This window comes from Motacilla alba, chromosome 2 (genome assembly GCF_015832195.1).
Source record: "Motacilla alba alba isolate MOTALB_02 chromosome 2, Motacilla_alba_V1.0_pri, whole genome shotgun sequence".
Lineage (NCBI taxonomy): Eukaryota > Metazoa > Chordata > Aves > Passeriformes > Motacillidae > Motacilla > Motacilla alba.
The window spans coordinates 119,850,512-119,878,496 of NC_052017.1; the positions used below are offsets into that span (position 1 = coordinate 119,850,512).

At 37.6% G+C, this 27,985-nt stretch overlaps 1 protein-coding gene across 1 annotated transcript in view; it reads left to right on the plus strand.

Moving 5' to 3' along the window:
* Positions 1-26,161, plus strand: part of KCNB2 (potassium voltage-gated channel subfamily B member 2) — a 188,453-nt gene extending 162,292 nt beyond the window's left edge. Inside the window, exon 3 of the mRNA XM_038130233.1 lies at positions 15,274-26,161. Within this exon, the coding sequence (XP_037986161.1) occupies positions 15,274-17,436 (2,163 nt within the window). The 3' untranslated portion in view covers positions 17,437-26,161. The remainder of the gene's footprint in view (positions 1-15,273) is intronic.
* The last annotated feature ends 1,824 nt before the right edge of the window (positions 26,162-27,985 follow it).

Below are 27,985 nucleotides of genomic sequence, written 5' to 3' on the forward strand. Positions count from 1 at the left end.
ATTGATCTCATCTCACTCAGAAGTGATTTTGTGCCTCCAGAAAGAACCTGGAAGTGAACCAGGATATAGAAACGAAGCAGGGAGCTAATTGTTTGAGCAGAGATGTATCCATAAATGGTGATGTTAGGGCTGATGGAGGATGTTGTATTTCCTTCAGTCATTGTAATATAATCCCAAAATTCTAAATCCTATTTTCTGTCAAACTAGGTTCCCATTTTCTGTCTTAATGGAAATATTTCAAAAAGATAACATTCTGTAATATAAACAGGACCTCAAAGAAAAAGAGTGTTTTCTTAGATGCTGAAAATTCAGTTCAGAAATCAAGATCCCAAATTCTGCAAAGCACTAGAAATATTCCTGTGTTTTGACTCCTTAATCTCCACATCACATCCATTTCTCCATGTTATATGGCAGTAAAAGCAGTAGTGCCAGTTATTTCCTTTCAGGCTAACATTAACTGTTATGATGTCAAATGTATTGCGCTGAAGGCAACAAATCACCTCTGTCCCATTCCTAGCCTTCTAAGGAGCATGGGACAATGACAGGAACGTGCACTGTCATGCCTGCAAAGATAAATCATCTTGAAAAAAACAAACCTCGGCCATGCTGTTGTGGTGTTTCTATTAATAGCAGTGAAATACTTCACTGTCAGTGAGCTCCTAGGTATAGTAAGTCAGGTATTTCCCCATAAAAAATGTATTTATAATTATACAGCTCACAGAAAATTAATTGGACATAAAGGACCCAGAATAAAGCAGAAGCAGTTATAATCTGTAAGATCAATAATTAATAATCCTTTTGAATGTAATACCTGTATGTTTACATGTCAGAGAAAACATATGTAACAGTATATAGTAATATTACATATATTCCTCATACACAGTGGTTCCAGTTTATTCCAGGTGGTACCTGAATAATATTGTTTTCTTCCAGTGCTGTAATTACTAAAAGCCATATGGTTTTGTCACAAATATTCCACAGTAAGAGATTTTTCAAGACTATTTACTTTGTTATTGATTAGCACTTCTGACTTAGTAACAGCACAAACCTTTTTCTTCTTTAATTACTCAGGCAGTTCTATCCCTTATCATAAAGATCATGCAAAATAAAGAATCACATTGCCCTTCCAGCAAACTTTTGAGTTTTTGGTGGTGGGTGTGGGGGTTTTATGTGACTTTCAGAAGTAGAAATATATGTAATTAGTGTGTAAATACCCCAAAGACTCTGTTCCAAGACTTTATCATAGATTGCCAGATCCTGGCAGTTAAAAGAAAATATATATATATGTATTATGAAATTGTCAGCTATGAAAGATACTTCCTGATGCATAGCCAGAGTATAATGTATTTGTTCCATGTTCAGGGGTTCTTTGAAGATGAATTTTATTGTCCATAGGCTTGCTGCAGATAGCTGCATTATAGCTGTTTGTACCTGACAAATTTATTTCCAGGCTTATTTCTTGTCTTAAGCCTGATTGAGCTGTAGAAAGTCTGCTGTAGCTGCAGTCATGGAAACCTATGGGGTTTCTGTGGCCTGGCCATCAGTTTGACAACTAGGAAGATTTGACAGACAGTTTGGTTCTTCTTTTGAAACTAGGCAGCACTCATGTCCCCTTCCACAGTCAACTCCTCAGTGTTCAGATATTTGGGGAAAAGCTGTATTTAATAATAAACCATTTCAGGGTAAGGCCTGGTATTTCTGCTACATAGTGTTCTGCTTGGCTCCCAGAAATGGCCAGCCTGGTGGAGCCAGTGCCATGGGACTGAGGACTCACACTGGCCATCTCTGCCTCGCATTACAGTGCATTTGGAGCATACATTGGGCTAAAACATAGCTCACCTCTGGCTCCACTTGACAGTAGGAGAAGCAGCCACAGTGGGTGGAAGTGTGAACACACAGGGCTAGTCTGTGACATGCCTTTGGCTGTAAGGAGCATGCTCCTTACAGTTAGAGAAGTTCTGTTTTCCAACACTGACAGGGGTCTTAATGGAGGAAAAAAAAAAGCCCCAGCATACTGTTTGTTCATGTGGGAACAGCTGCCACCTAAAAGAGGTGACCTTTTTCTTCTCTAAGATTATATGCTTTTTTTTACTTTAATAAGTATGTGGCACAACAACAGATCCTAACAGTTTCTGTAGGGATTTCTAAAAGGGAGCACCTGACCAAGATGGAGCAGCCCACAAACAAAAATTCTGACGCAGTTCAGGGCTCAGTGTAGAACCAGTCTAGTATTTTTCTCTCTGATTACCTAATCCAGGATCTCAAATATAAAGATATCCAGGAAAACAGAGACAAAAAAAATAGTCCTTAAGTTTTTTAATGTGTGGACAACTGCCTTAAGAGAACAATAACAAGGCCAGGAAACAACTGATGGAAACCTATCACATTCTTAAACAATTACTAAAAATCAAAAAGTTGTAAATTCTGAAATAATCTTCATTTTTCATATATTTACAATAACAAAATTTTAATATAATTTTTAAATTGCTGATCTCTGCTGTAGAGATTTTAGAAAAACTGTATATATCCCAGATTTTTTTTTCAAATTTGGAAAATACAGAAGTCTGAATTGAATTGTATCACAATGATATTTTCAGTTAGGTGCAAGAGTTTCAAATTATCTATATTACTACTCCTGATGCCTATAGATGCAGAAATAATATCATCTTATGCATTTGTGAAGTAGAGGAGATAATTCTTCTATCACAACCTGGAATTTCCTGAGGCATTGTGTAGAAATCAAATACTCCATACTGTTCTGTAAGCTGCTTCTGTGAGCCTTCCCATGGGATAAAAAAATATGTACTAAATTTATTACATTTATTTAGATGAATATCCATAGAATCTCACCAATTCCCCTTTTGCCCTCTTAAAATCCTATGGGGCATTTCCATAAAGATGATTTTCAATATTATTTAGCAGCCAGATCTCTCACCAAAGCTTCTGGGAGCTTAGGTTAGTTAGGGTATGCTGAGAGCATTAGGTTGGCATTTTTGCATTCACGTGTATTCATTCCATGGGAAACAAATGGTTCTCTTACTAAATATGTGTTGTGACAACAGGAACAGTGTGTCCTTGTCAATGGCTGCATGATAAAACAGAGACATCTACTGGTTAAAATATAAAATAGGAAAAATATCAAAATTTATGCAGAACATTAGACAAAGCCTTGTCAGACTGCCCTTCTTTGCTTCCCAGTACAGCTGACTAAAATATTCAAACTCCACTGGTGCATTCTGGTTAAAGGCAACAATAAACCTCCCTTTGATTTCATGAGGAAAAACCAGACCCTGTAACACTGATTGACCCTAATTTTCATAGACTATGAGCATAACAGACATTTATTTGTGACAGAACAAAACCAGTCTTCTGTAGATCAGGGAATAGTCAGCCCTTCTTCTGTCCAAGTCACAGTTTGGGATAAACAGACATTCCTTGAACAGCTTGTTCAGCACCTGCCTGAGGTATTTCTGCTAAAAGCAGAGTCTGAATTACAGCCCTGAACTGGAATGTTGCTGTAATTTACGGGCATTTTCTCATATACTGTCGTCTTACTCTGAGCTCACAGCAGCATGAGCAGTACCTATTAATAGTATTTTAATAATGGATAATATATTTTGTGAATCAGATCTGTCTTCAATTACAATTTGACCTTCCTAAATGTGATGTGAGGACATTTACATATTTATTGAAGAGCATTGGTACTCCGAGTGTGTGTTACAGCATACATCACACCTTAATAAGGGTTTGAAACTGCAGTATTACAGGTGAAGTTTCAAAAGTAATCCTGGAGTGACATCTAACATAAGGAAGTGACACTTAAGATATGCAGAACTTTAACTACTGTATTGTAAAAAAGACAGCAGACTGGATTCCTTTCCCTAACAATTTCTCTTATTCTGCAAGTTTGGGAAATAATGGCATAACCTTTACATAAAACCATAGATTAATATAGATATTTTATATAGAACCTTCGTTCTGAAATTTATATAGAAGTTAACATGAAGCCAAGATAGAAAAATTATTTTAAAAGTGTGAATAAAGGATTTTGGGCCTGTCATAATTTCAAATAAGTCTGATGGATAATATCAGCCCTCAGGAAGACCATTCCTACTCATTGTGTCATATGACTAAAAAACACTCTTATTCAATGGTAAAAAGATGATAAAATGACAATAGTTCAAACAAAATCTTAATATGTTTTTCAGCAAATTAGACTCAAGTGTACCATCCTGTTTAATAACTTGAGGTCCCAAGTGAAAGCAAATTCCATTAAAACTAAATGACAAATGGAAACAGTGAGAACCAAGTAACTTCATTTCCAGTTTTAAAAATCGGCTACATCCAGCTTTCTGCTTTAACTTGAATGCTAATATCAAAATAGGTAGCGTCAGAATAAATCTGTATATCAGGTGTGCTGATTTCCCCCATTAATTACATTCAACAGCCTATGCAAAAACTCCTTAGAGCTAAACAATTGGGGTTTGATTTTTCATTACTCCTGCTTGTTTATCTCCACCGTGATTTGCTGGGAGTTAGTAATAACTTACTAAACGGCAAGCGGAAAAAGAAATATCTCACCTCTGGTGAGATTCCTGCCTCCTCCAATGGTATTTTTTCCAAGAAACAAATATTATTCCAGAGCTATCTTTATTTTCCCAGACTTATCTTTTCACACCGCATCATTTGCATACCTTCCTGTAAGTAACGTGACAGAAAGAAGGGGGTTAGAGTGAACATGGGCTCAGCACCATCTGCCGCCTCCGCTTTGCCGGGCCCCGCGTTCAGCACCGGGCCGGGGACAGCTCCCGGCTCCCACCGCCGATCCAGCCCCGCTCCCTCGGCTCCCGGAGACCACCTCTCTGCTTGGGTCTGCAGGCTGAGCTGTGTTGCTGTGGAGTTTTGTCGGTTTTTGTTTGTTTGGGGTTTTTTTAATGAAATTCCTGTAATGAAGCCAATGTTTTTGTGAGCGAAGTAGCACAGAACAGATCTTGCATATGGTTTGCTACGCAAAAGGATTGGAAACTGCAAGCTCCTTGTCATGACTTCGATGCAAATTTTGGAGAGTCTAGTACATTCATCTGAGTAATAATACTCAGCTTTCACTACCCAAAAATTAGACAGCTACTGCAAAACACAACCTAAATGTAAGAAATATGTCAAAGGTTTAGAAAACTTCTGAATGAGGGCAGGCAGGAGCTTTAATAAAGACATCTCATTCATTTTTGATAAATGTTGGTGACTTTTCTTGCAGACATAAGCAAATGATTCCATTTAGAAATAATACTTAGGAGGCCAAAAAGCTATATATAAATAAAACCTTTAAAATTACTCTTTAAGTTTATTTTTTGTGATCATCTGTAAGGCAGTTAAATCTCTAACTTTGTTATAGAGCAAAGAAAGCATTAGCTATCTAGATAAACTTTTTATTTTCACTATAAACTATCTTACATTAAATTATTTAATTGATTAAACTAGCCACACTATAATTTCAAGCAGGTACTATCTCTATTTCTGTCAATATATGACAGTCAAATTCATGGGCTTATCCAATTTCATAGTGAAAAAAAAAAAAAAGTAATTCACCTACATATACTATGATCTGCCATTTCAACTACATTAATTCCTAGGGGACAGTTTGCTATTTTTCATGAAACAATTGATTTCATGTCTCCAGCTGAAATAGCTTTTTGCTGTTGAACCACAGCAAAAAAATATTAGAGCTGACTTGATATGGATCTTAATATGCTAAAAAAATAATTCTTATTAGCTCTGTGCTGATTCAGTATTCAAGGTTGTCTCCACTGATGCTAAACAAAATACATTTGTCTCTTCCCAAACTATGAAGACTGTTTTCATCTGTGGCTACTTAAGGTCCCCTATCGTTGCCAGTCCAACAGATGCCCTCAGTATTAAGCTCAGCTTTTTGCCTATAATGAACCACAGCAGGTTTTGTCAGGGCTGTGCTAAAGATCAAGCTGATAGTCCCATTTGCAATCCATTGCCTATTACTTGTGCATATTGCAATTTCTCTGGTATCCAACATCACTTTTTGATTGCAATATTTAGTAAATACATCCTGCAAATGTTTGCAGTGTTGTACTTAGTTTTCTACTGCGTACCTAATGTGCCCCTAGTGTTCTAAGAGACTTGAGTGGTTCCTGTGTTCAGATTCACAGAGATTCAGTCCATTCCCAGGGTTCCCATTTGCCATATTACCCACAGAGTTGCCTTATAAAAACCACTTCGATACTCAGCCATAATCAAATTCTCAAACCCAAACTAATCCATATGCTGAAAATCTTGATGGTACAAACCCCAAGGCCACCCTTCCCTAAAGCAATAATCAAGTCATTAAGTAAATATAGTTAGCTCACTCCAGAAGGCAGGAGGGGTGTATTCTATTACTGTTATCCTAATAGCATAAATACAATAAACAGTAATCTACCTGCAACAGATTGCAGGACAGATGCATTTTATTACTGTTACTTTAAACCAGAAGGATGCTTGCTAATCTCAAAGAACAAAACATCCTTTCCTACACAGGTTTATTTCCTCTGAGATACCAGGTCTTCTAAGGCAAATATTCTTCTATGGAATGGGGAGGTCAGCACAAAGTGTTGGAAAGGCTTTGTGAAAAAAATGGAATTTATACAGTGCTCTCAAGTAGGAAGTATATCGGCTACAGAGAATGGCTTTATGACTGCTGAAATGAAGGTTTTGCCAAGACAGAAGCAGTTTCTCCAGTCACATAGACCTACCTTAGCCAGTTTCAAAATACCTTGCTTGACTACAGCTGTGCTTGGAGAAGTTGGAATTAGCTAGTGGCCAAATCTGAGGTTTAATTACGTGTTATCATGCCTTCCACTAGAATTACCTTGATTATGATCCTGCTGATGTTATCATCGCTGGTCTGCCATGCACACCGGAATTGGCAGGCAGCAAACTCCTACCTGCCTTAAATCTCCTCAGACAGAGACTTAAAGGATGCCACATTACAGAAACAAAGGTGGTCCCACATGTTGGCTCCCAGTCTGGGTGAGCTTGATAGGACAGCACATCCCTGGCCATATGCCACTCCTTAGGTAAAGTCACCACTGAACTTCATAGAACCATGAATAAACATCTAGAAGCACTTGAGTTCACTATCTTCATAGGAACTTGTCTGTCAAGCTAAACTACAGACAGAGCTTTTTCATCAACTGATGAACTAGTAGATCATTCTCATATCTAAAAATATGATGAGTGTTTATGGAGCTGGTCATGAAATCTTTAGTGAAAACCTCCTAAGTTAGTATTTCTAAACCAAGCTTTTTAAGTGAGAGTCATCCCAGTGCAAAGAGACCAAAAGCAAAGACTGTGCCTCACTTAGACACTAGATAAATACAACACTGAGAGCTTAACCTTCATGCATGTAGTTAATGTGAGGCTTAATGAATATCCCTGAAAGAGCAATGAAGAACAGTCAAATCAATTCCTTAAAAATATTAATAATAATACTAATCTAGGAAATAGGGGGAAATGAAAGGTCAGAATTCTAAATAATGTCATCAAGGAAGGAGATCGAGAGCAGTAGAGAGAAGCTGTTCAGCGATCACATAGGCTGTCAGAGTTATTATCAGATGTGTTCCTGAAAGGGCAACAGTGATAGAGCTGTAAGCTGCACTAAATTTATGCTTTCTGTTAAATTATTCCCCTTTCTTATTTTACAAAAATTAAACTTTTAGTAACTGGAAATTAATTTTTCCATCACTTAAAACGAGGAGCATTTGCAAACATGTACTTCTATTCTTAGATAATTCTCAGTGTTGCAGGACTACTGAGATTGGTTAGATTTGGCATGCTTAAGGCTTGCCATAGCTCCATTGTGTTCTAGTTTGGAGTAAATCCAAGTAGGATTTGTTTCTATTTGTCTCCTTTTTTTATGTCTCATGGCTAAGGATGTATGTTAAAAAAGAGCATTAGCCAGTAAAGGCCTGTAGCAAAATGTCTTGCCTTTTGTTTAACTTTTTCAGTGTGGTCTATTGAAACCTTAGATTCAAAATAATTTTAAGTCTGTCAGACTGCTCATGATGTGATCTATGGCACACTGATACATGGGAATGCAGAATTACAGGTGTGAGCTGAGCACAGTCCCCTCTGCAAACTGTGGCTCAGAAGCAAGAGGCGATGCTTGTAACCCAAGGGACACAATGGAGAGAGAACATGGGGTGACCAGGGAGCGAGATGTTGTATCATGACCTTCTTCTCGTCCTTTGCATCACATAAGAATATTTTAACGGCCCCTTCTCCTAAATGTCTACAGACTGATGTCCTGACTATAAAATTCCTCATGTAGTAATAGTTATAGTTGCAAGGTGACTCAATTTGTAGAGTTGTCTTTGCTTCTCCAATGTGCATCTCTTTTGGATAGTCCCAGAGATCAAGAACAGAATGCAAACAGATTTAGACAGATGTACAAGACAGCACTCTTACTGAGCAAGACTTTTTGTCCATTCTGTCGCAAACTCAATATCACAATCTTAAGACACCTGACAGCAAAGGATGCTGCTGAAGTAAACTAATTTCTACAAACTTCTCATCAAACCTCCCAAAATGTCTTCTACTGTCATGGGCTTACTCCCTCAGAAAAATGAAAGCACCCATTATCTAACCTTCTGCTCCTGCCAGTGTGGCTATGAGTCTGTGGATTGCCTGGCCAGAGCTGAGAGCTCTGTGCTACAAGCTAAGGACGCTTTTATTGATGCAAGGCGACCCCCAGCCAGGGAATAACGTGCTCTGACTCCATGATTCAGAAGGCTGAACAATTACTTTATTAACCTATACTATATTATATTATATACTATACTAGTACTATACTCTAACTATACTATACTACTCAAGAAAAACCCATGACCCTTACCAGACAGTCACGACACAGCTTTGACCAAATTGATCAATCAATCCAAACAACCATCACCAGCGGCCAATTAACAAATCCCTTTTGGTAAACAGCCTCCATAACACATTCCCCATGTGCCAAACAACAGGAGCAGCAAATAGAGACAAGAATTGTTTTCTCTTCTCTCTCTGAGCTTTTTCACTTCCTTTCCCCAGGAAAAATCCTGGGAGAGAGAATTATGTCTCTCTCTGTTCAAAGAGTATGTGAATACCACACACTTCCATGCAAGATCCAGCATGACCTGCAGGCTACAGCACTTGGTAGCTCTCAGGTTGATCTGTAGAATCTAGATCAACTCCAGATATCTATCTGCTCAAATTTACTCACCTCTTTACCAAGAGGAGATGCTTTAGAGAATATATAGCTAAGTACCCAAGAAAGTTGATACAGTTCTCCAGAAGCCTTTTAAAACCTGAACAACAGCAATTTTTTCTGAGATTTTTTTCTCTGAGATAAAGGCAGAGTTGAAGATACTGCCAGGGTATGTCTTATGTGAAGACAATATCATAAATTTCAATGCAGAAAGGGAAGAATATATGACAGCCTGATAATTTTCAGTGTCTGTGGAGGCTAGAAATCTCAAAAGTATGCGACTGTGCTGCTGTCTATTATTTAAATGGTCTAGATCCTACCCTAGATCCCACCCTTGGAAAAAAAAAGACTAAGGAAACTCGATTGCGAATACAGTCTTAGTCAATTGCAGACTGAAGCCTGTATTAATCAAACATACTGTACTGGCTGATCAGGGCTCAATGGAAATTCCCCTCAGCAGCTATATTTTAATGTGAACCTGATGCATACTTTTTCTCTGCTGCACATAAAAATTACACTGGCTTGTCAGTTATAGCAGAAGCCTTTTCACATGTCATGTCATATCATATCATATCATTTCACATATTGTATCAGTTGTTGCAGAGTAGCAAGGAACAATTTGAAGGCTATTCCATTACACCTTTATTTTCTGCCTCAGTTGTATGCTCATTTTATGCAGAATTCCTCACACTTCTGGCAGTAATAAGCAATGAGGGGGTGCACAGGGGAAAAAGGCCATTTTTTAGTGGCAATTTAATACTGGGAAACAACTAAATTTTCAGGAGATTTCTACCAGTCCTTACACCCCAAAAATTAAAATAACAGCATCTGGCAGAGGCTGTGAAGACTGCATCATTAACTCAAGGAATGTTTTACTATTCATTGCATCAAGAGATTCAAATGCCTCATATCCAGTCCATAGGAAAAAAATCTAAATTTGTCCATTCTTTTAGAAAAAAATTGTCATTTAAAAGGAAATATTTTTAAAGATTAAGAGGTCTGGATTTTTTTATGTGCTTTTGTAGTACCATTACTAAATGACACAACCTGCCAGAATCTGTCATTTAACAGAGTATAGTCTGAAATTCAGGTTAAAAATATTATGTCAAGAACTGGGGTCATAGATTAATTACTTGGAGTGTGCAAATTTTCCAGGCATTTCAGTCCAGAACATAGTTTAAAAATATTAGGTAATAAACAGGAAGTTCTGCTGGAAAGATTCAGTCAGTGGTGGTTTCTTTACTTTTCTATATCAGCATAAGCAGCCTAGCAGTTTGCTACAAGTCTTTCTTATAAATTCTGTGCTTCTCTTAATACAATCTGCATCTGTAATTTGAGAATAATATTTGCAAAGTATTTTTTATGTAGACTCAGAATAGGGAGTTCTTTTTGTCTTCTTTTTCTCATATCTGCAATTGTTCTTCCAACTTTTCCCCTGGCATTTTTTTGCCTAATGAGTTGTGAAATCTAATCAATTGCAATAATTAAAACATACTATGTGTGGAATGATGCACTGCTTTAATTACACAACAAAGTCCCAAACAAATAAAAGCTTGAGATTCTTACATTAGAAGAAACTAAACTACTTTACTTTGTTGTAATTTTTTTTTCACTAAGAACAGACTCATGCTTATAGATTATATGTATAAATCACTTAAGGTTCCAGGCTTGCTGTACTGCATATTTTATTAAAAGAGCTGGGGGAGTTCAGGCTTGTGTTAGCAGCACATGAAGGAATGGCTGGAACAAAGAGATGGATGCTTGTTTTCAATAAAACACCCAAAATGCATGGAGTTTTAGCAATGTCACATAGTGCAAGAGGGGGTGCTATTCACTAACTCACCTCTTTTCTAGGATCTTTTGTATGCTGGGAGACATTTAGGCATAAAATAAATCCCTTATGACAGACTGAAATGCCAGTGGTTCCTAATTAAAATCAGTTCAATCACAGTTGGGCAGATACATTATTACTTTTTTTTTTTTTTAAGTACAATGCATGTCAAGTAATTTGGTCCTGGTATTATACAGCTTTTTTCAATCCTGTTATTTACATTCTGATTCTGGCCCCAATAAGGCTCCATCAGCTTGACAGAAACTGCAAGCTCAACTATTCAGACCTATGCCTTGTTCATTTGTTCTGTAAATTCAGAAAGTATAATTATGTTATGGAGTATTTTAGAGAAGTCAAGCCTGCATTTGCTGTTTCACAGTCATTTAGGTGAATTGGATAACCCAGTGCACCTCTTCTAAGTTTCCAGCTTTAAAACAGAAATCTGATACAGGCAACTTTCACAGTTTGAAAGGTAGCTATTGCTCTCCTATGGTGTTGTCTTTAGTCTGCCTCAGTCCTACCCACAAATTTCATTAATCAGCCCTGCCTTCAAATGCACTTTTATTGCCCTCATTCTTGACTAAGATTGGCTTCTTTTGCTGATATTGGTAGCGGAAGGTTTAAAGGAATGTATAGCCCTCCTAAATAGGATAGATTAACCTAAGGATGTTTTCTGAATTGGCTTTACGAAGGATGAAGACAGATGGTCTAACTCATTTGGCAGAAGAAATGAATGGATCTTATTTCTCCAATAAAAATAGTTTGGAAAAAAAGGACAGAAGCAACACTGATAAAGATTCACATAAATATGTTTCGATACTTTAGAATATGAAAGGTGATACCTGCATACCTGTTCTGTGCTATTAGTAGCTGAAGAAGGCCAAAGATTGTACATAAGTACAACATAATGCCAAATACACACCACACCATGAGCAATTTCCATTTGTGCTTAGAGAGCTGAATATCCACTTGGTAACCCTTAGATGAAACAAATTTATTGCTGTTTTTCTCAAAGATTCAGTGAGATGGCCTTTCTGTCTCTATCACCACTGTGATACATACACTGCATACACTCTTCACACTTGCATTCTTCTTAGCTTCATTTCACTCTTCTTGGGTGTTCCAGCAATTTTGTCAGACCTAATGCATTGTTGGAACGTCACCAAATGGATTTAACAGTTCCATTTCTGAGAAATGAAAGTAAATGCTTTTGTGAATGAGCTTAAACTGAACATTAAAACAGAAAACTATTTATTTTATTATTTCTAATAAAGACCTGGATTTAATTAGAACTTCCAACCAAAATAATATATTTTTTCCAAGTGTTATAATAATTTTTATATCATTTTAACACTTTGCTCACTGTCTCAAAGTTGCTCATATTCCTTAGAGTGTAAATAAATAAACTTTCTGGTAAAGCCGTAATGCTTGCTGATATTCTTTTTTTTTCTCATAGTATTGGTTCTATAAAAGACAATGACCAGCTATTCCAGGCAAAGTAGAAGGCCATGAGGTACAGAGATGCCTGAACTTCATCAAAATGTCTTTTTTCCATCATAGGGCAATTTTTACAGAGCCAGGCCTGCAGGAGACAGATGGGGGAAAAAGGAGGGAAAAGGGGGGAAAACAATTGTAGCAGGACTGATTGATAGGGCTTTAAACTAGGTTTGAAGGGGAAAGACAATAGGACCAGGCTCACTAGAGATGCGCCTGGGGGGCGCATGCCGGTGCTGGGGGTGAAATGAACAGCCCACCTGAAGTGCTTGTACATGGCTGAACACAGTCTGGGTAGCAAACAGGAGGAGCTGGAAGCCATCGTGCAGCAGGAGAGCTATGATGTAGCTGACACCAGGAGAACACTCATGTGAATGGAGAGTGGCAATGGATGGTTATAAACTCTTCAGAAGGAATAGATGAGGAAGGAGAGGGGGGTGGGGGGGGGGGGGGGGGAATCTGTACATTAGTCAGTGTTTCAAGAGTGTAGAGCTCAAGAACAGACAAATGGAGGTTGGCCAACATGACACACATCTACAAGAAGGGTCAGAAAAATGGTCTAGGAAACTACAGGCCACTCAGCTGACGTCAATGCTATGGGACAGATTATCTTAAGTGCAATTGCACACCATGAACAGGACAACCAGAGGATCAGGCTCAGCCACAATGGGTTTAGGAAAGGCAGGTCCTGTCAAACCAACCTGATCTTTTTTTATGACCAGGAGACCTGCCCAGGGGATGAGGGAAGGGCTGTGGATACTGTCTACCTTCAGTAAAGCCTTTGATACTCTCTCCCACAGCATTCTCCAAAACTGGCAGCCCCCAGCTTGGACAGGTGCACTCTTCACTGGGTTCAGGACTGGCTGGATGGCTGGGTCCAGGGAGTGGTGGTGAAAGGTGCTGCATCCATCTGGCATCTGGTTTCTACTGGGGTTTCCCAAGTCTCAGTATTGAGGCTAGTCCTGTTTAATATTTTTGTCCATCATCTAGATGAGGGGACTGAGTGCAGCCTCAGTAAGTTTGCAGACAGCAGAATGCTGGGCAGGAGTGTTGATCTGCTGGAGGGCAGGAAGGCTCTGCAAAGGGGAAATGAACAAGCTGAATCAATGGGCCAAGACCAGCTGTATGAGGTTCAACAAGACAAAATTCTGGGTCCTGCACTTTGGTCACAACAACCCCATGTAGTGCTACAGACTTGGGAAAGAGTGGCTGGAAAGTTGTCCAGTGGAAAAAGACCTGGGAGTGTTACTCAACAGCAGGCTGAACATGAGCCAGCAGTGTACCCTGGCCAAGACCACCAACGGCATCCTGGCTTGTATCAGGAATAGTGTGGCCAGCAGGACCAGGGCAGCAATCATCCCCCTCTACTTGGCACTCATGAGGCCACACCTTAAGTCCTGTGTTCAGTTCTGGGTCCCTGACTACAAGACTTTGAGGTGCTGGAGTGTGTCCAGAGAAGGGCAACAAAGCTGGTGGAGGGTCTGGAGCACAGAGCAGCTCACAAGTGTTATGATGAGCAGCTGAGGGAGTTGGAGTTGTTTAGCCTAGAAAAAAAGGAGGCTCAGGGGAGACTTTATCACACTCTACAACTGCCTGAAAGGAGGCTATAGCCCTGTGGAGGAGAGCCTATTCTCCCAGGCAACCAGTGGCAGGATGGAAGGATATGGCCTCAAGCTGTGCCAGGGGAGGTTCAGGTTCAATATCAGGAAGAATTTCTTCACTCGAAGGCTTGTCAGGCATTTGAACTAAGGCTGCCTAAGGAGTCAGTAGGTCTTGAAGCATTCAAGAAAGTGGTGTGGCACTTAGTGCTCTGGTTTAGTTGGCGTGGTGGTGCTCAGTCAAACATTGGACTTGAGGGTCTCGGAGATCTCTTTTGACACTAATGTTTCTATCATTCTGTCATTCTGTCATTCTAAGATTCTGTGAAAGTGACTGACAAAATATATTATAAAGCCTATCTCCTTAGACAGAAAGCAAAACTTTATTTCTTGGAAGCCTTTGTCTACTCAGACATTTTAATAATTATGAGAAACTCGGTTCACTTTCATACTACTTACATTTTAAAATCTTGCTCTCAACCTAATTCAGGACCAATACCTTCAATTCTTGTCGCATCTGAAATTTGTCCAGACATGAAAATTTAGCAGGACTAGTCTCCTGAATAGTGCTTCCTGTTTATTCTTCTTAACTTTTTCTTCTTGACTTTTCAGCTTGTAAATGTATGCCTGTCTAGAGAAGTGTGCAATATGTAGTACTGAATTACTGTCTTACACATGGTATTCCCAAATCAATTCTCCACTATGTAAAGTTTTACATAATTACAATTAATGCAGAAAATTCATCGTGTTCTTCACATTAGCAGGAACTATATATCTTTCACTTGGTGACTTGCAGTGATAAATACCATTTCCTATTGTAATTTTAAAAATGGTAAGACCAGTCGTGGACTGCTTTCTGAGATGAATCAGCTTACTGCAGGCAGTAAAGCAATCAGGTTTTGATGATGTCTAAGATGAGTCTAATGTTTTCTCTGTGCAAAATTCAAAACAATGAAACAAAATAATGAATACAGCAGCGAAAACAGCTTCTACCATTCTGTGTTTATTTGACACGTGTATTTGAAAGGACTCAATCAAACTCTGACAAGCACACTTGTATCAGTCTAACCAAAACATTTTTTTATTTTGTTTTACAGATTTTGGCCATTGTGTCCATTCTGTTCATCGTCCTGTCCACTATTGCTTTGTCTCTTAACACACTGCCAGAACTTCAAGAAATAGATGAATTTGGGCAGCCAAATGACAACCCTCAGCTAGCACACGTTGAAGCTGTGTGTATTGCTTGGTTTACCATGGAGTATCTTTTGCGTTTTCTGTCCTCACCAAATAAGTGGAAGTTCTTCAAAGGCCCATTAAATGTTATTGACTTACTGGCTATCTTGCCGTACTATGTCACCATTTTCCTCACAGAGTCCAATAAAAGTGTCCTGCAGTTCCAAAACGTCAGACGTGTGGTTCAGATATTTCGAATTATGAGGATCCTAAGGATTCTTAAGCTCGCCAGACATTCAACGGGCCTTCAGTCTTTAGGCTTTACACTCAGGCGGAGTTACAATGAATTGGGTTTGTTGATATTATTTTTAGCCATGGGAATAATGATATTTTCAAGTCTTGTATTCTTTGCTGAAAAGGATGAGGATGCTACAAAATTTACAAGTATTCCTGCATCATTCTGGTGGGCAACAATTACTATGACTACTGTAGGATATGGTGACATTTATCCCAAGACCTTATTAGGGAAAATAGTTGGAGGACTTTGCTGTATTGCTGGAGTGCTGGTCATAGCCCTGCCCATACCAATTATTGTGAACAATTTCTCAGAGTTTTATAAGGAGCAGAAAAGACAGGAGAAGGCAATTAAGAGGAGAGAAGCACTTGAGCGAGCTAAAAGAAATGGCAGTATTGTCTCCATGAATCTGAAAGATGCCTTTGCTCGCAGTATGGAAATGATAGATGTAGCAGTAGATTCAGGAAAGCTTGGAGAACCACTTAGTCCAAAGGAGACACCTGATAACAGCCACCTGTCCCCTAGTCGCTGGAAATGGGCCAGAAGGACAATGTCTGAAACAAGCTCAAACAAATCTTATGAGAACAAGTATCAAGAAGTTAGTCAACAAGACTCCCATGAGCAATTAAACAATGCTGCAGCATCCTCCAGCCCACAGCACCTCAGTGCACAAAAACTGGAGATGCTGTATAATGAAATTACGAAAACCCAGTCTCAGCCTAATCTTAATGCTGGTTACCAAGACCAGTCAGCAAAGCCACCCAGTTATGAAGAAGAAATAGAAATGGAAGAAGTTATGGGTCAGAGAGATCTGTTGCCAACGGGGCCTGCGGACATCGTAATGGACATGAGAAGCACATCCAGTATCGACAGCTTTGCCAGTTGTGCAACTGACTTCACGGAAACAGAGAGGTCTCCACTCTCTCTGTTTCCTGGCTCTCACTTGCAAATGAGATTTCCAACTGATGCTGTTAACCTGGAAGAAAACCAAAGAGCAAGAAGTTCTCAGTTTATACCATTTGCAAAAGACAGAGGATTTTCTCCAACTGATGTCACCTTTGACTATAATCCAATCAACAGAGCTGTTATCAGTGATGGCAGTGGGTCCCAAAATGTTTCACATGGTCATTTTCATTTTGACACTGCCATGGAAAGCCCCAAAAGCTCCCTGAAAGGTAGCAACCCATTAAAATCTAGATCTCTTAAAGTTAATTTTAAAGACAATAGAGGTGGCGCTCCACAAACTCCACCGAGCACCGCAAGGCCACTGCCAGTGACAGCAGGAGCAGACTTCCCACAGGCCACCCCTCAGCACATCAGCACCATTCTCCTAGAAGAAAATTCTCCCCAAGGTGAACGGCCTGTACTTGGTGCTGACGCACCTGCACTTTGTCAGGGACCTGCTAAAAAATCATCCCCTCTCTTTCCCAAACAAAAAATTTTCACTTTCCCTTCAAAAGAGAGGAGGAGCTTCACTGAAATAGACACTGGAGAAGAAGAAGAGTTTATGGAGTTACACGGTATGAAACATGAGAAAAAACAGGATATCAAGACAAATTGCTGTGGGGATAAACACAGTGATGGCAACAATTTACCAGGGGAGCCACAGGTCAGCTCTTCACCCAAAAGCATGAGCCACAACTGTACTCAAGACATTTACCATGCTGTGGGTGAGGTAAAGCCAGACAATAACCAAGAAGGTCACAAAATGGAAAACCATTTATTTGCTCCAGAAATTCATTCGAGTCCAGGAGAAACTGGTTATTGTCCTACACGCGAAACTAGCATGTGACTAGTTACAGAAGCAATAAAAATATCTTTTCTTAAAACACAGTTAGTAATGCCTATGAACTAAAACATGGAAAGCCTCAACAAAAGTGCATAAAATGTTATTTTTGCATGGCATGAAGAGTTGTTTAGTTTAAATACTGTTTAATTAAAAAAAAATAAAAGACTGCTTTTGTAACAAACTGAAAAAAACAGGGAAAAATTACTCAAGAATTGTGAATACAATAAAGAGAGCTTTATTAGGAGCCAGTGGTCTGCAACATCTGACATTTTTGATCCTTTCACTAATGATTGTAGACAGGTTTTGAACTCTTCAAACTTTTTTTTTTTTCCCCTCAGTTACAATGAATTTTAGAATTTGCACATGAAAGGATGAAATGTCAATGCATGCATTCATAAGGATGTGAAATAAGGTGCTTTGAGCTTGCAAAATGCATATACTTGTAAATAGTTTGGGGTTGGGGGGAAAGTTACTGTTAACAAGGATTTATGGAAAAAGCATTTCCTGGGACACAGGTACTTCCTTCACAGCGTGCTGCCTGGAGGTTTTGTACAGACTTATGTTGCAAAATTGCAACTTCTACTTAAAGCATCTCACGTATCTTGCTTTCTGTTAAAAAGCTCATGAGTATATCTGTTAATTAAGGACTACAGTATTTTAGTTTATCTGTGCTATAAATCATGATGGTTTGTTTTTTTTTTACTTGCAGAACTTCAGTTATTGCATTTGTCAGTTTAATTAATGATCTTGTGAGGGAAAGCAAAGATTTAATGACCAGAACTTGAAGCATTTGATATTTTTATAGAAAATTGCCAACATTTCATAACTGAGGAAAAAAGTTCCATTTTAAAATTTAAAAATCATAGTTATTTCTGTGGCAATAAATAGTGCCAAATGGCTATTCAGATATACCCAAAAGTTTCCAACCTCATAGACTACACCTTATTAAAAAAAAATATTTCCCATACTCTTATTTTTCCTTTGATTTAACACTATTTGCTCCTACATGATCTTTGATCTTTTACCTTTTGTTCTCCATGCAGTGCACATACTTCAGTAATGGTAATATTGTTGAAGCTGTTAAGGTGTAAGGACATCAGAGACAAGGTTTGTAGGGGAAAGTGATAGCTTTGTTATCATAAATCATATAGCTGGAGAAGAAAAGGCTTCACGTACATGTGATTTGCCTCAGGTCTTCCATACCCCAAAACTTGTTTGTGTTTTTCAGTTCAATCATTTGGACTGACAGAAGATACCACTTGACTCACCAACTTTGCCTCAACCCATCCTTCCATAGCTGTTCTGAAATGGAGTACAGGATTTCCACTCTACTTAAACAAAGGAAAATGTCATTCCACTGACAACTGCTAAAGCATTTTGCATTTATCTGATCTCTCCAGCCTTGTAAAAGAAAGATGCTGAACCAAAGCCTTCATTACGAATAACCCATCTTACCACTGTCTCAAAAAAGGCTATTTTTATTTTATCCAGAATCCATAGCTCCTTATGCTATAAAATATTTTTTAAAGCTTCTAGAGTGCTTTAGTTCCCTAAATCATAAAAAGTTTATTCAGTCCATGGATTCTAATCATAAGCAAATGTATGCAGTTACATGGACATGCCCTAGAAAATGTTCCCTTTTGTTTGGGTGGGGTTTTTTTGGGGTTTTTGTTTGTTTGTTTGTTTGTTTGTTTGTTTTGGTTTTGGTTTTTTGGGTTTTTTTATAAGGAAGACTTAAAAGTACTTTAGACCAATCAATGCATGTTTTGGAACAGCAGGCTTCTACTTACCATAGGTTAGTAGGTTAATTTTTACTTATGTCTTTTTCTGTCACTTGAATATGTAACAATCGGGCACCTAATGCATTTAGTGTAAGGAACAACCATTTTTGTTACAACGTGGCCCTTTGCTTAAATGGCTGGGCCAATGCCACAGACTTAGCCTGGCACATAGAAAAGAGGCAAGTTTGAAGAGCCCCAAAATATTATCCTGGTAGCTGGGCCAAACAATGAGCACAGCACAATCACTTAGGTGGGTTTTTTTGGTTTTTTTTAAATTCTATATTTCCATCAGTTTTCTTTTTTCTGTAACAAGATAATACTGAGGTGTCTCTTCAGTCATTTGAATACCTGAAAATACAATGTCTTTGGTTTTTTTTCAAACAATGTCTGGTCATTAATTCTATCAATAATTTTTTTTTTTTTGTCTTTAATTGCAGTTCATTTTAACTTGTTGCTGCATTCAGTTTTATGTATTTATATTGTATTCTGAGTGACACTTTTCAATCATGTTGTGTCTCACTGTCCCTAAACTTCGATCTTTAATATTTTATAGTCCTTACTCTTCTACATTTATTTTTTAGTTTCTAGATATTTTCAGTGACTAAAACTAAATGCCAGTCAATTTTTATATGCCTGAAGTGTTGGTTTGTATTTTCTATGTGCAGTTTTATGAAATCACATGGGCCTGTTTGATCTGCCTTTTCATCCTAGTGAACTATTGAAGTCCAGATTAAAACCAAATGGGACCTGGTCCCATGCTCTGGATCCACAGAAAATTCCCATTCAAGACAGTGATGTTCTGGCAAGACTGAGGTCTGTCAAGTTCCTTCTGTGTGCTTTTTTCTCCCAGGTGACCCTTACACTTTGGAAAAGCCCCTTAGACCTATGACACTTGATGGAAAGGGAGGAGTCCAGCCATTGGGAACCTATTGCAGGAACAGAGATTTCATTCCTAAAGCTCTCCTGAGCTAAAGTTCATGCAAACCTGATGCCGGCCCATTAAAATCACTACAAATTCAAAAGGAATAAAGTCAAGGCCTCGATTCTTGCGCAAATGAATTTCCCCTGAAACCAATGGGAGTCTGGTGGGAAAAGGGACTGACTGAAATCTAATGAGAAGAACAATAGTCTCTCCCTCTTGATGAAAACTAACAGGAGCTTTAACTATATAAACCAGATGAAAAACCAGGCCCTTATTTGCTGCTGTATTTTAAATGTTTCCAGAGAAGCACATTTATTTTGAAAGAAATGCAATTCACTTTATTAACAGATGTTTTATTTTTTTGAAATACTGGAAGCAAAGTGATTATGCTTTAGAAGTGCTTTTGGTATAATTTGTTATCTACTTTTGTCTATGCTGAAAACTATTTCCAGAAGCACAGGTTTAGAAATGTGGTTTTTCCAGTCTTGACTGCATATACAGGATCCACCTCTGAATACCAAACTTGTATAATTCCTGATTAAAACATCTTTTTGAGCAGTTGCAGGACTGGATATAGCTTTCTACCCAGTACAGCAGGTATAAGAAGTGCAGGCCGGGATAATTTCATTCATCATGGGTTGATATGCAGCAAATTATGCAAAATTACACAAGTATATTTTTCTGGTTTTCTAAAGCTTTTAAGCCATTTTGGACTTATTACCCATTCACCACAGCAGGGGGAGAATGTGTCTGAGTTCTGGAGTCAGTCTCTAATGCCAACTGTGCAATGTCAAAACAACTTAAGGAGTCTCAGGAAGAAGTGACTCCTTTGTGCACCTGAAAGAGGTCTGACTCCTAACATCACTGGAAAATGAAGAATGTTCAGGGAGATAGCTTTGCAATTGATATATTTTTTATATTTTTTACTAACTGCAGAATCGTGATTCAAAGTTTTAATTCCTTTTCAGTGATGAAACCAAATGCACATATTTAAAAAATGTTCACAGAGTAATTAGAAGAGTTTTTGAGTAATAGTCACATTAATCCTAATCTGGGTGGGGGGTAGAGGGTAGGGGGGAATAATATATCGCACAAACTGCAAAGGAAGTTCCTACAGGAAAGCTGTTTACAGGGGAAGTATGTAATGTAAAGAATGTAACAAGGTGTAGGAAGTTTTTGCACTAACGAATTTATATAAAATACACTTTTTAAAATGAAAACACAAAAGGCCTTTTAATGCTACATTGTATAGACTATAGAAGCCTCTGTGCTAATGCAGCAATCTAATGCACTGTGTCCTCACTTCACAATTGGTCTCAAAATTCAAACATTAGTGATGTTAGAGAGGTGATATCTGATCTAACACTAGAGCAACGGACATGAAGAGCCTTTTAGCACACTATTTTGTAACCCAAAATGTGTACAGACAGTTTATTTTTGCCTATAACACTCCTAAATCTAAATGACAATTGGCTTCCATGAGTCATTTCCTATCAGGTAATACTGGGCAATGTATTTGTATTCCTTGAAAAACAATGAGTTCTTTTAAAAGTAGACCTCTTCCCCTACATGTTGACTGAGCTTCTGTTTCCTTCAAGGTTTACCTTCAATTTATTGATTAACTGCTTTAGCCTCATCTCTAAACTGTAGTCCAGTAAAAAAGACAGTTGTCTTCTTCACGCTCTATTGCAGATGGCCAGACTGGTAAAAATGTCCAGGGTTTAACTGATTGGCTTTTTGATTCAAATTATTTTTAATCACTTGGATATAAAATATGTATTTTGATCATAAAAACATATATTAGAAGCAAACTAATGCAACAAATATGCTTTTTTTTTCCTAAGTAGCCAGCACAGATCAAGTAAGAAATGCAAACACAACAAAGGGGCAAAGAAGGGCAGAAAACTATAAGTAAACAGGGCATGTTTTAGAGTACTGTATAAAAAGAGATGTAATAAAACACATGTAAAAGAATCCTTGTTCTCACTAAATTAGGTAAAAATTCCAGAAGCAAAAGATTTAATTCCACTCCTTCATTGTAATTTTAACCTTGAACCAACAGGTTCAGTGATGCCATTACCCACTCTCCTGCCACATGAATATCTGATCTGTAATAATTTTTCAGAAGACTTTCCTAAAAAATATCATGTGTTGGTATCTTTATTGATCTTTGGATCTCTCCCCATTTCCTCCCCAATATCAATCTTCTCTTCTTGCTGGGAGTGGTCAGAAGGCAGCCCACCCAACAAGATGACAGGAGTGTCTTGTTTGTCAGGAAAGTGTTTTGGTAGTGTGGTGCAAATGGCCAGATGCTGCATTTGAACCAAGGTACAAGAACTGTGTCACTTCTCCCTGTTTTCCAGTTGTAAAGTGCCCTGAATTCTCCAATGTCCCCACAGTGCACCCGTCCTTCACACAAGAGCTTTCAGTGTTCTTGCAAGAACTTTTTTAAAAGCAGTTGACTGGTAAATGCTATTAGGAGAGCCATCAGTCTAAGTGTGAATATTTGTCTTTTGTCCAACCTGGTTTTATTAGTGGTGCTCAGCATTGACTCCAGATGAAATGCTTTCTAAAACAGATCAGGTGTTCTGGGAGCCAAACCTTTTACAGGTCCTCTGTCAGTCTCCTTAACAAAGGAAGGTTAGGTAACTGGCAGGCAAAAATGAAAGAAAAAATTTTGTTTGCATTGTGTGATGGTTTCTTGTTCAGTGATCATACACCATGGGACATCTGCAGGTGGGGCGATGTACTTGTCTTTGTATTTATTTTGTTCCAGGTTTAAACAGTATTTTTTTAAATGCTGAGTTATATTTAGGAAGTATTACCCCTTAGAAAAATGGAGATTTCTTCCAAAACAGCAGTGATACTTTCTAATCCTATATTATTATTGATTTATATTTAGTTTTCTTTTATGACACCTAATGCAGATCCTGATGAATACCACTGTGGAACAAGGAAGTAGCACACAAATATTACTGCTCTTTTTACTTAAAAGTAACTAAAAAACATGGTATTAGCTAACATTTAATCCAAAAAAAGATGATTATCCTAATTATACCTACCAACTAAACAGAATGGTGATCTGTCGTTACCTTAGACATCGACTGTAGTCTGGTGATTAAAATAAACGATGAATCTAACAGCAGTCTGTGTAATTAAATTCATTAGGGTAATTTTTTAAACTCAAATAACTATTTAAATACATATTTAGCATCAGCAGGAATAATGTACACTTCTAAATATGGAAGTCTATGGTTAAGTTTACACTGGTATCTTAGAAAAAATCAGAAGAGATCTCTTGACATGGATCTCTCAGCTACCCCCACTTCTCATGCTTTGGTTCACAAAACCGAGCAATCCTGCACCATGCAAATTGGACTATTTTTAGGTTAAGTTGAACCAGAAAATTTGTTCCATGAGGGCACCAGCTATGCTGCAGGCAGGATAAAGCCATCAGGCCTGATACCAGATGAGAGCAAGTCCAAAAAATTGTACCCCAGTAGTGTAAACTGTCAGCACAAACTGTTGTCCTCAACAAATCTCCTGGTATTGTACAACTTGCTAATGTAGACATAGATCTCTACCATGGCTACTGTCTTCAGCCCAGGTAGCTCTTGGATAAATCACTTATTCAAGTAAATTTTGCCATTTTTATCAGTGGTATAGCATAAAAAACCCAATGTGTAGCCAAAGATTAAATTGTTCCCAGTGCATTCCCCAAGTTAACCCACATAAAGTCATTTAAGCAATAAATTCTTGATAACCTTTGGATAGTTGGGTTTTGTAGTTTGGACCAAACTCTATATACTGCATATTTCTACAGTGAATTTACCCTAAAGATGGTGTTACTTTTAATGAAGACAGTACAGACAGCACTAGACTTACTCCAAAGTCAGTGGAATGAAATGATTAAAGTTATTGCAAGTAGCTTTATTTCACTTAACTCTTATTTACCCAGTAACCCTGACTTTATACTGGTATGAATAAAAGCAAATTGTTGTGCATTGATGGAGGATCAGAAGCCCAGCTTGAGTATTTTGTGCCGATTTTCCATTGTCTAGATATCTTCCTGTTTGGATCACCAGCTGAAATTTATTTAAACTGAGGAACTAGTAGGTTTTGGTTGTGTGCTTTGTTGCTCTGATGTCTGGGACATAGCTTGTACAGTAATGCAAGGAACAAAAAGCCTATTCCTTATCTTACTTCTTTTAACCATTTCAAGGTGGAGGACATAAGTCTTGTAGTGATATTTTTGCTCTGAGTTTTGTGCAGATAGCATCTCTCTGTGAAGGTTCAGAATACAAAACATTTATGCCTGTTCTTGAAGTCCTTAAGCAGAACGCCAGTGGGAATTCTGCCTGTATAAAACTGAAGGATGGAGCAATATATTATAGTGTCAGGCAAAAGAAACAATTTCTAACACCTTACTAAATACATTAAAAAAGAAATTTAAAAAACTACTCTTGGGGACAATCATGGGTACTTCTGCTAGGATGCAGAGTTCTGGATTTATATGTCTAAATTATCAGAGTTCTGCAGAGTTTTAGCTGTACAACTCTTTCAAAAATCAAAGGAGCCATGCTGGTAAGCTGAAACATGGAGAGATTAGTGTACAAAGAAGCTGAGCATTGAATACATAGCCTATTGCTTTAAGATCACTGTAAATATCAAATTATATATGTACTAATTCATGTTTATATGTTATTACTGTGTTAGTTTCATAGATACAGTAGCATGACTATTATTAGTTTTATGGAGTTTAATGAACTTTACTTTGTATTCCTCTGTGAATGCTCTGAATGCTGCAAACAAAAAAAGCACAACAGTATTTTTTCAAGTTCTCTTGGGGCAATAGCAGTGTCTTCACTATTGTTCAGTTTTACAGATTTAGCAACATTTCATCATACATTGCTCTATTAATAATGTATCTTTCTTTAAAAGTACTGTCACTAGGAGATAAAAGCATATGTGATAAGTCTTGTCTAATCTCATTCATCTGCCTTTACAAAATGCCCCAGACATTTTGTGGGAGAATATGCTGCTTTTGCTTCATGCATTGTTTGTATTTGGGGGTGGGGCAGGGGAATAATAGGGCATTTTGCAATGGTAATTGCATCAAACATGCTTTTTTTCATTATTATTGTATTTGTTAGAAACATTTTGATTTAGTTTCTTTCTGTAGATAAAACTTTGACAATAGCTTTATTTTTTCAACTAACCATTTGATTTCATTAGACTAATAACTTCTCACATTTAGTGGTATTCGTATCAATGTTTCCATATCAGCTGCATTTTAACTTCATAAAAAAGGAAATGTGATTATTATTTTTGTCATACTAGATTTTGCTGATCAACTAAGTATTTCTGCACCAATCTACATATTAATATGCATGTTGTAGTCTGTACAATTGTTCAACATCAAAATATCTGTTTAATTTATGTCAAATGTCTTTAAAATAAATGCATTGTTCTCCATTTCAGTCTGATAGAATAAGCAGGATAGTAAATAAATGTGTAAATGAATCATCTGTGTCTCATTTCAGTTCTCTTCATGAAACCGCTTTACATTGAACATTGCATATATACCAGAGCAATTATCCATAGTGTCTTTAGGTGTCATTACTTAACAAAATTATACAGGAATCTCTGACAGACAATGTGTACAGAAATAAATCACTTGGCTATGCAAATAAAGTCAGAATCCATGCTTTTTTCATAAAAAAATGAAATGTAGTGATTCTAAGCCTTTTTCTTTGCTCTCTGTTCAGAATTACTGGTAATTACTACTCACACTGTCATAGATACAGAGCCTCAAATGACTTTACAAGGGTGAGTAAACATTATTGACTGCAGGATGGAAAGCAGAAGCATGGAAAGATTTGGCATCCTTTTTTTGGCTAGTCAAACCTAGGTACCTCAGCCTAATATTCAGATGTAGTGGATAAACCAGTCTCTTGTCCACCTTGAAACTGTAAGACAAAATTTAGATTATAGTGGAGATTATTTTACTCCTTTAAGATGACTCATGAAAATAACAAACTTTTTTTACAGGCAAAGTTTTGCTGCAAATCCACCTATAATAGAGCAACTCTATCATTCAGAAAATTAGGAATATAATGCCCTCACCTACAAATTAGAAAGCTATTTTTTAATGTCAACATCTGAACAGCAGTGCAATGAAGCAAAAATGGAAGTCCAAGTCCATCCCTTTGATGAGAGCATAGAGACACTTTATTTTCACAGCCTCACTGTGCTACACATCTCTTAATACACCATTCACTATTCTGTGTACAGAAGTTCTGTACTGCAGAACCTCTACCCTTTCAGCTTTTAATCTAAGGGTTCCCTCTATGAGTGTGCAGCACTGTACATAAATCTAAATTTGTTCCATCTTTCTATTTTACCTCAAACACATTGCCAATTTTATTTTTCCTTTAAAAAAAACCCCACATCTTTCTTATTGCTTGTCCAAATTTCCTCTTCTTGGCATTCACGTGAGTAATCGCATTTTAAGGAAAGGATTTGGTGTGTTTTATACTATTCAGTAACCAAGCAGCCCACACACCTAATCATGGTACCCAGGAGTATTTGCAAAACTGCAGTTCTATACGAACATTCCAGCTGCCAGATGGTTCCATCCTGCACCAAGACCTGGGCCTCTTCAGATTTTGGTTGTGCAGAAAGGAGACTAAATCACACAGAAGAAAAAAAGTGGGAGCATTTTCCAAAAAGCAAATTCAAGGCACCAAGATACACCACTGTAGTTCCTAGCTCAACACCTCTTCAATCATACCATGAGCTTAGGAAATATTTCTGTTCTAACCATGTCACCTTTTCCCATCTTCTCCTCTCCATCTATTTTTCTTGTGAAGCACATTTCAAAAAAAAATGTCAAGAACCCCAGCATCTCATCCCAGACCCAAAACAGGCTAAGAAAGGAACTGACTTGATGCTAGTGAAAATTTGTGCAGTTTGACCTATGACTGAACACAAATGCAGCTAGGAAGCAGGAAAACTATTTTATGATAACCTGCAAGAGTGATATGTGGTTGGGATTAGGTCCTAAAGAAAGAAGTATTCTTGCCAGACGAGGAATAGAGCAAGTCAGTAGAGATGATATTGACAAAATACTGAGGTAGCATTAGGTTAGCACAAAAAATATCCCACCATAATCTATTCAGAGGGAAAAACAATCCCTAGCATTTCTAGATATAAATATTAGGAAAGTAAGCAACCCAAATATTCAGGTTATCATGTAAAACCTTAATTTATTGAATAGGCTTAAACCATGTTTCTGCTGACTCTCTGAAAGCAAATTTTCATTGAGTGGAAAATAGACACTATTAACCAGATGATGAGGAAAAACTATCTTCAGTTTTGTTAGCTAACATCAGGGAGCCCAGAGGGAACACAAGTTTACTCAAGGCTGCTACAAAAGCCTTTTTTTGTCTTAAGAAGTATTTTATAATGTTGAACTATGATGACCATAACATATGTCTTATTTGCAGACAGTAAAGACATATCAAGCATATGGCAGCAGAGGGAATGGTGCCATTCAGTAACATTTTTACATTATTATAAATAAGTTTGATTTGTTATTTCTCACCATTCATTCTCATGCATTCTACAGATTTTCCCAAACTGGAAATCGTCACAGTGACAATTTATTGTGAATCACTGCTAAATTACAATTTAGGTATTCCTACTGCAAAACAGGTTGAGTTCTGTTGTCATTCACTGGTAATGAAACTATTGTTTTCCTTTCCAAAAGAAATCTTTTTTTTAGTTATTTGTTCTCTTATGTTGCAGTTTTCAAATGGCAATTTGCCATTATTCTTCAAAATATCTC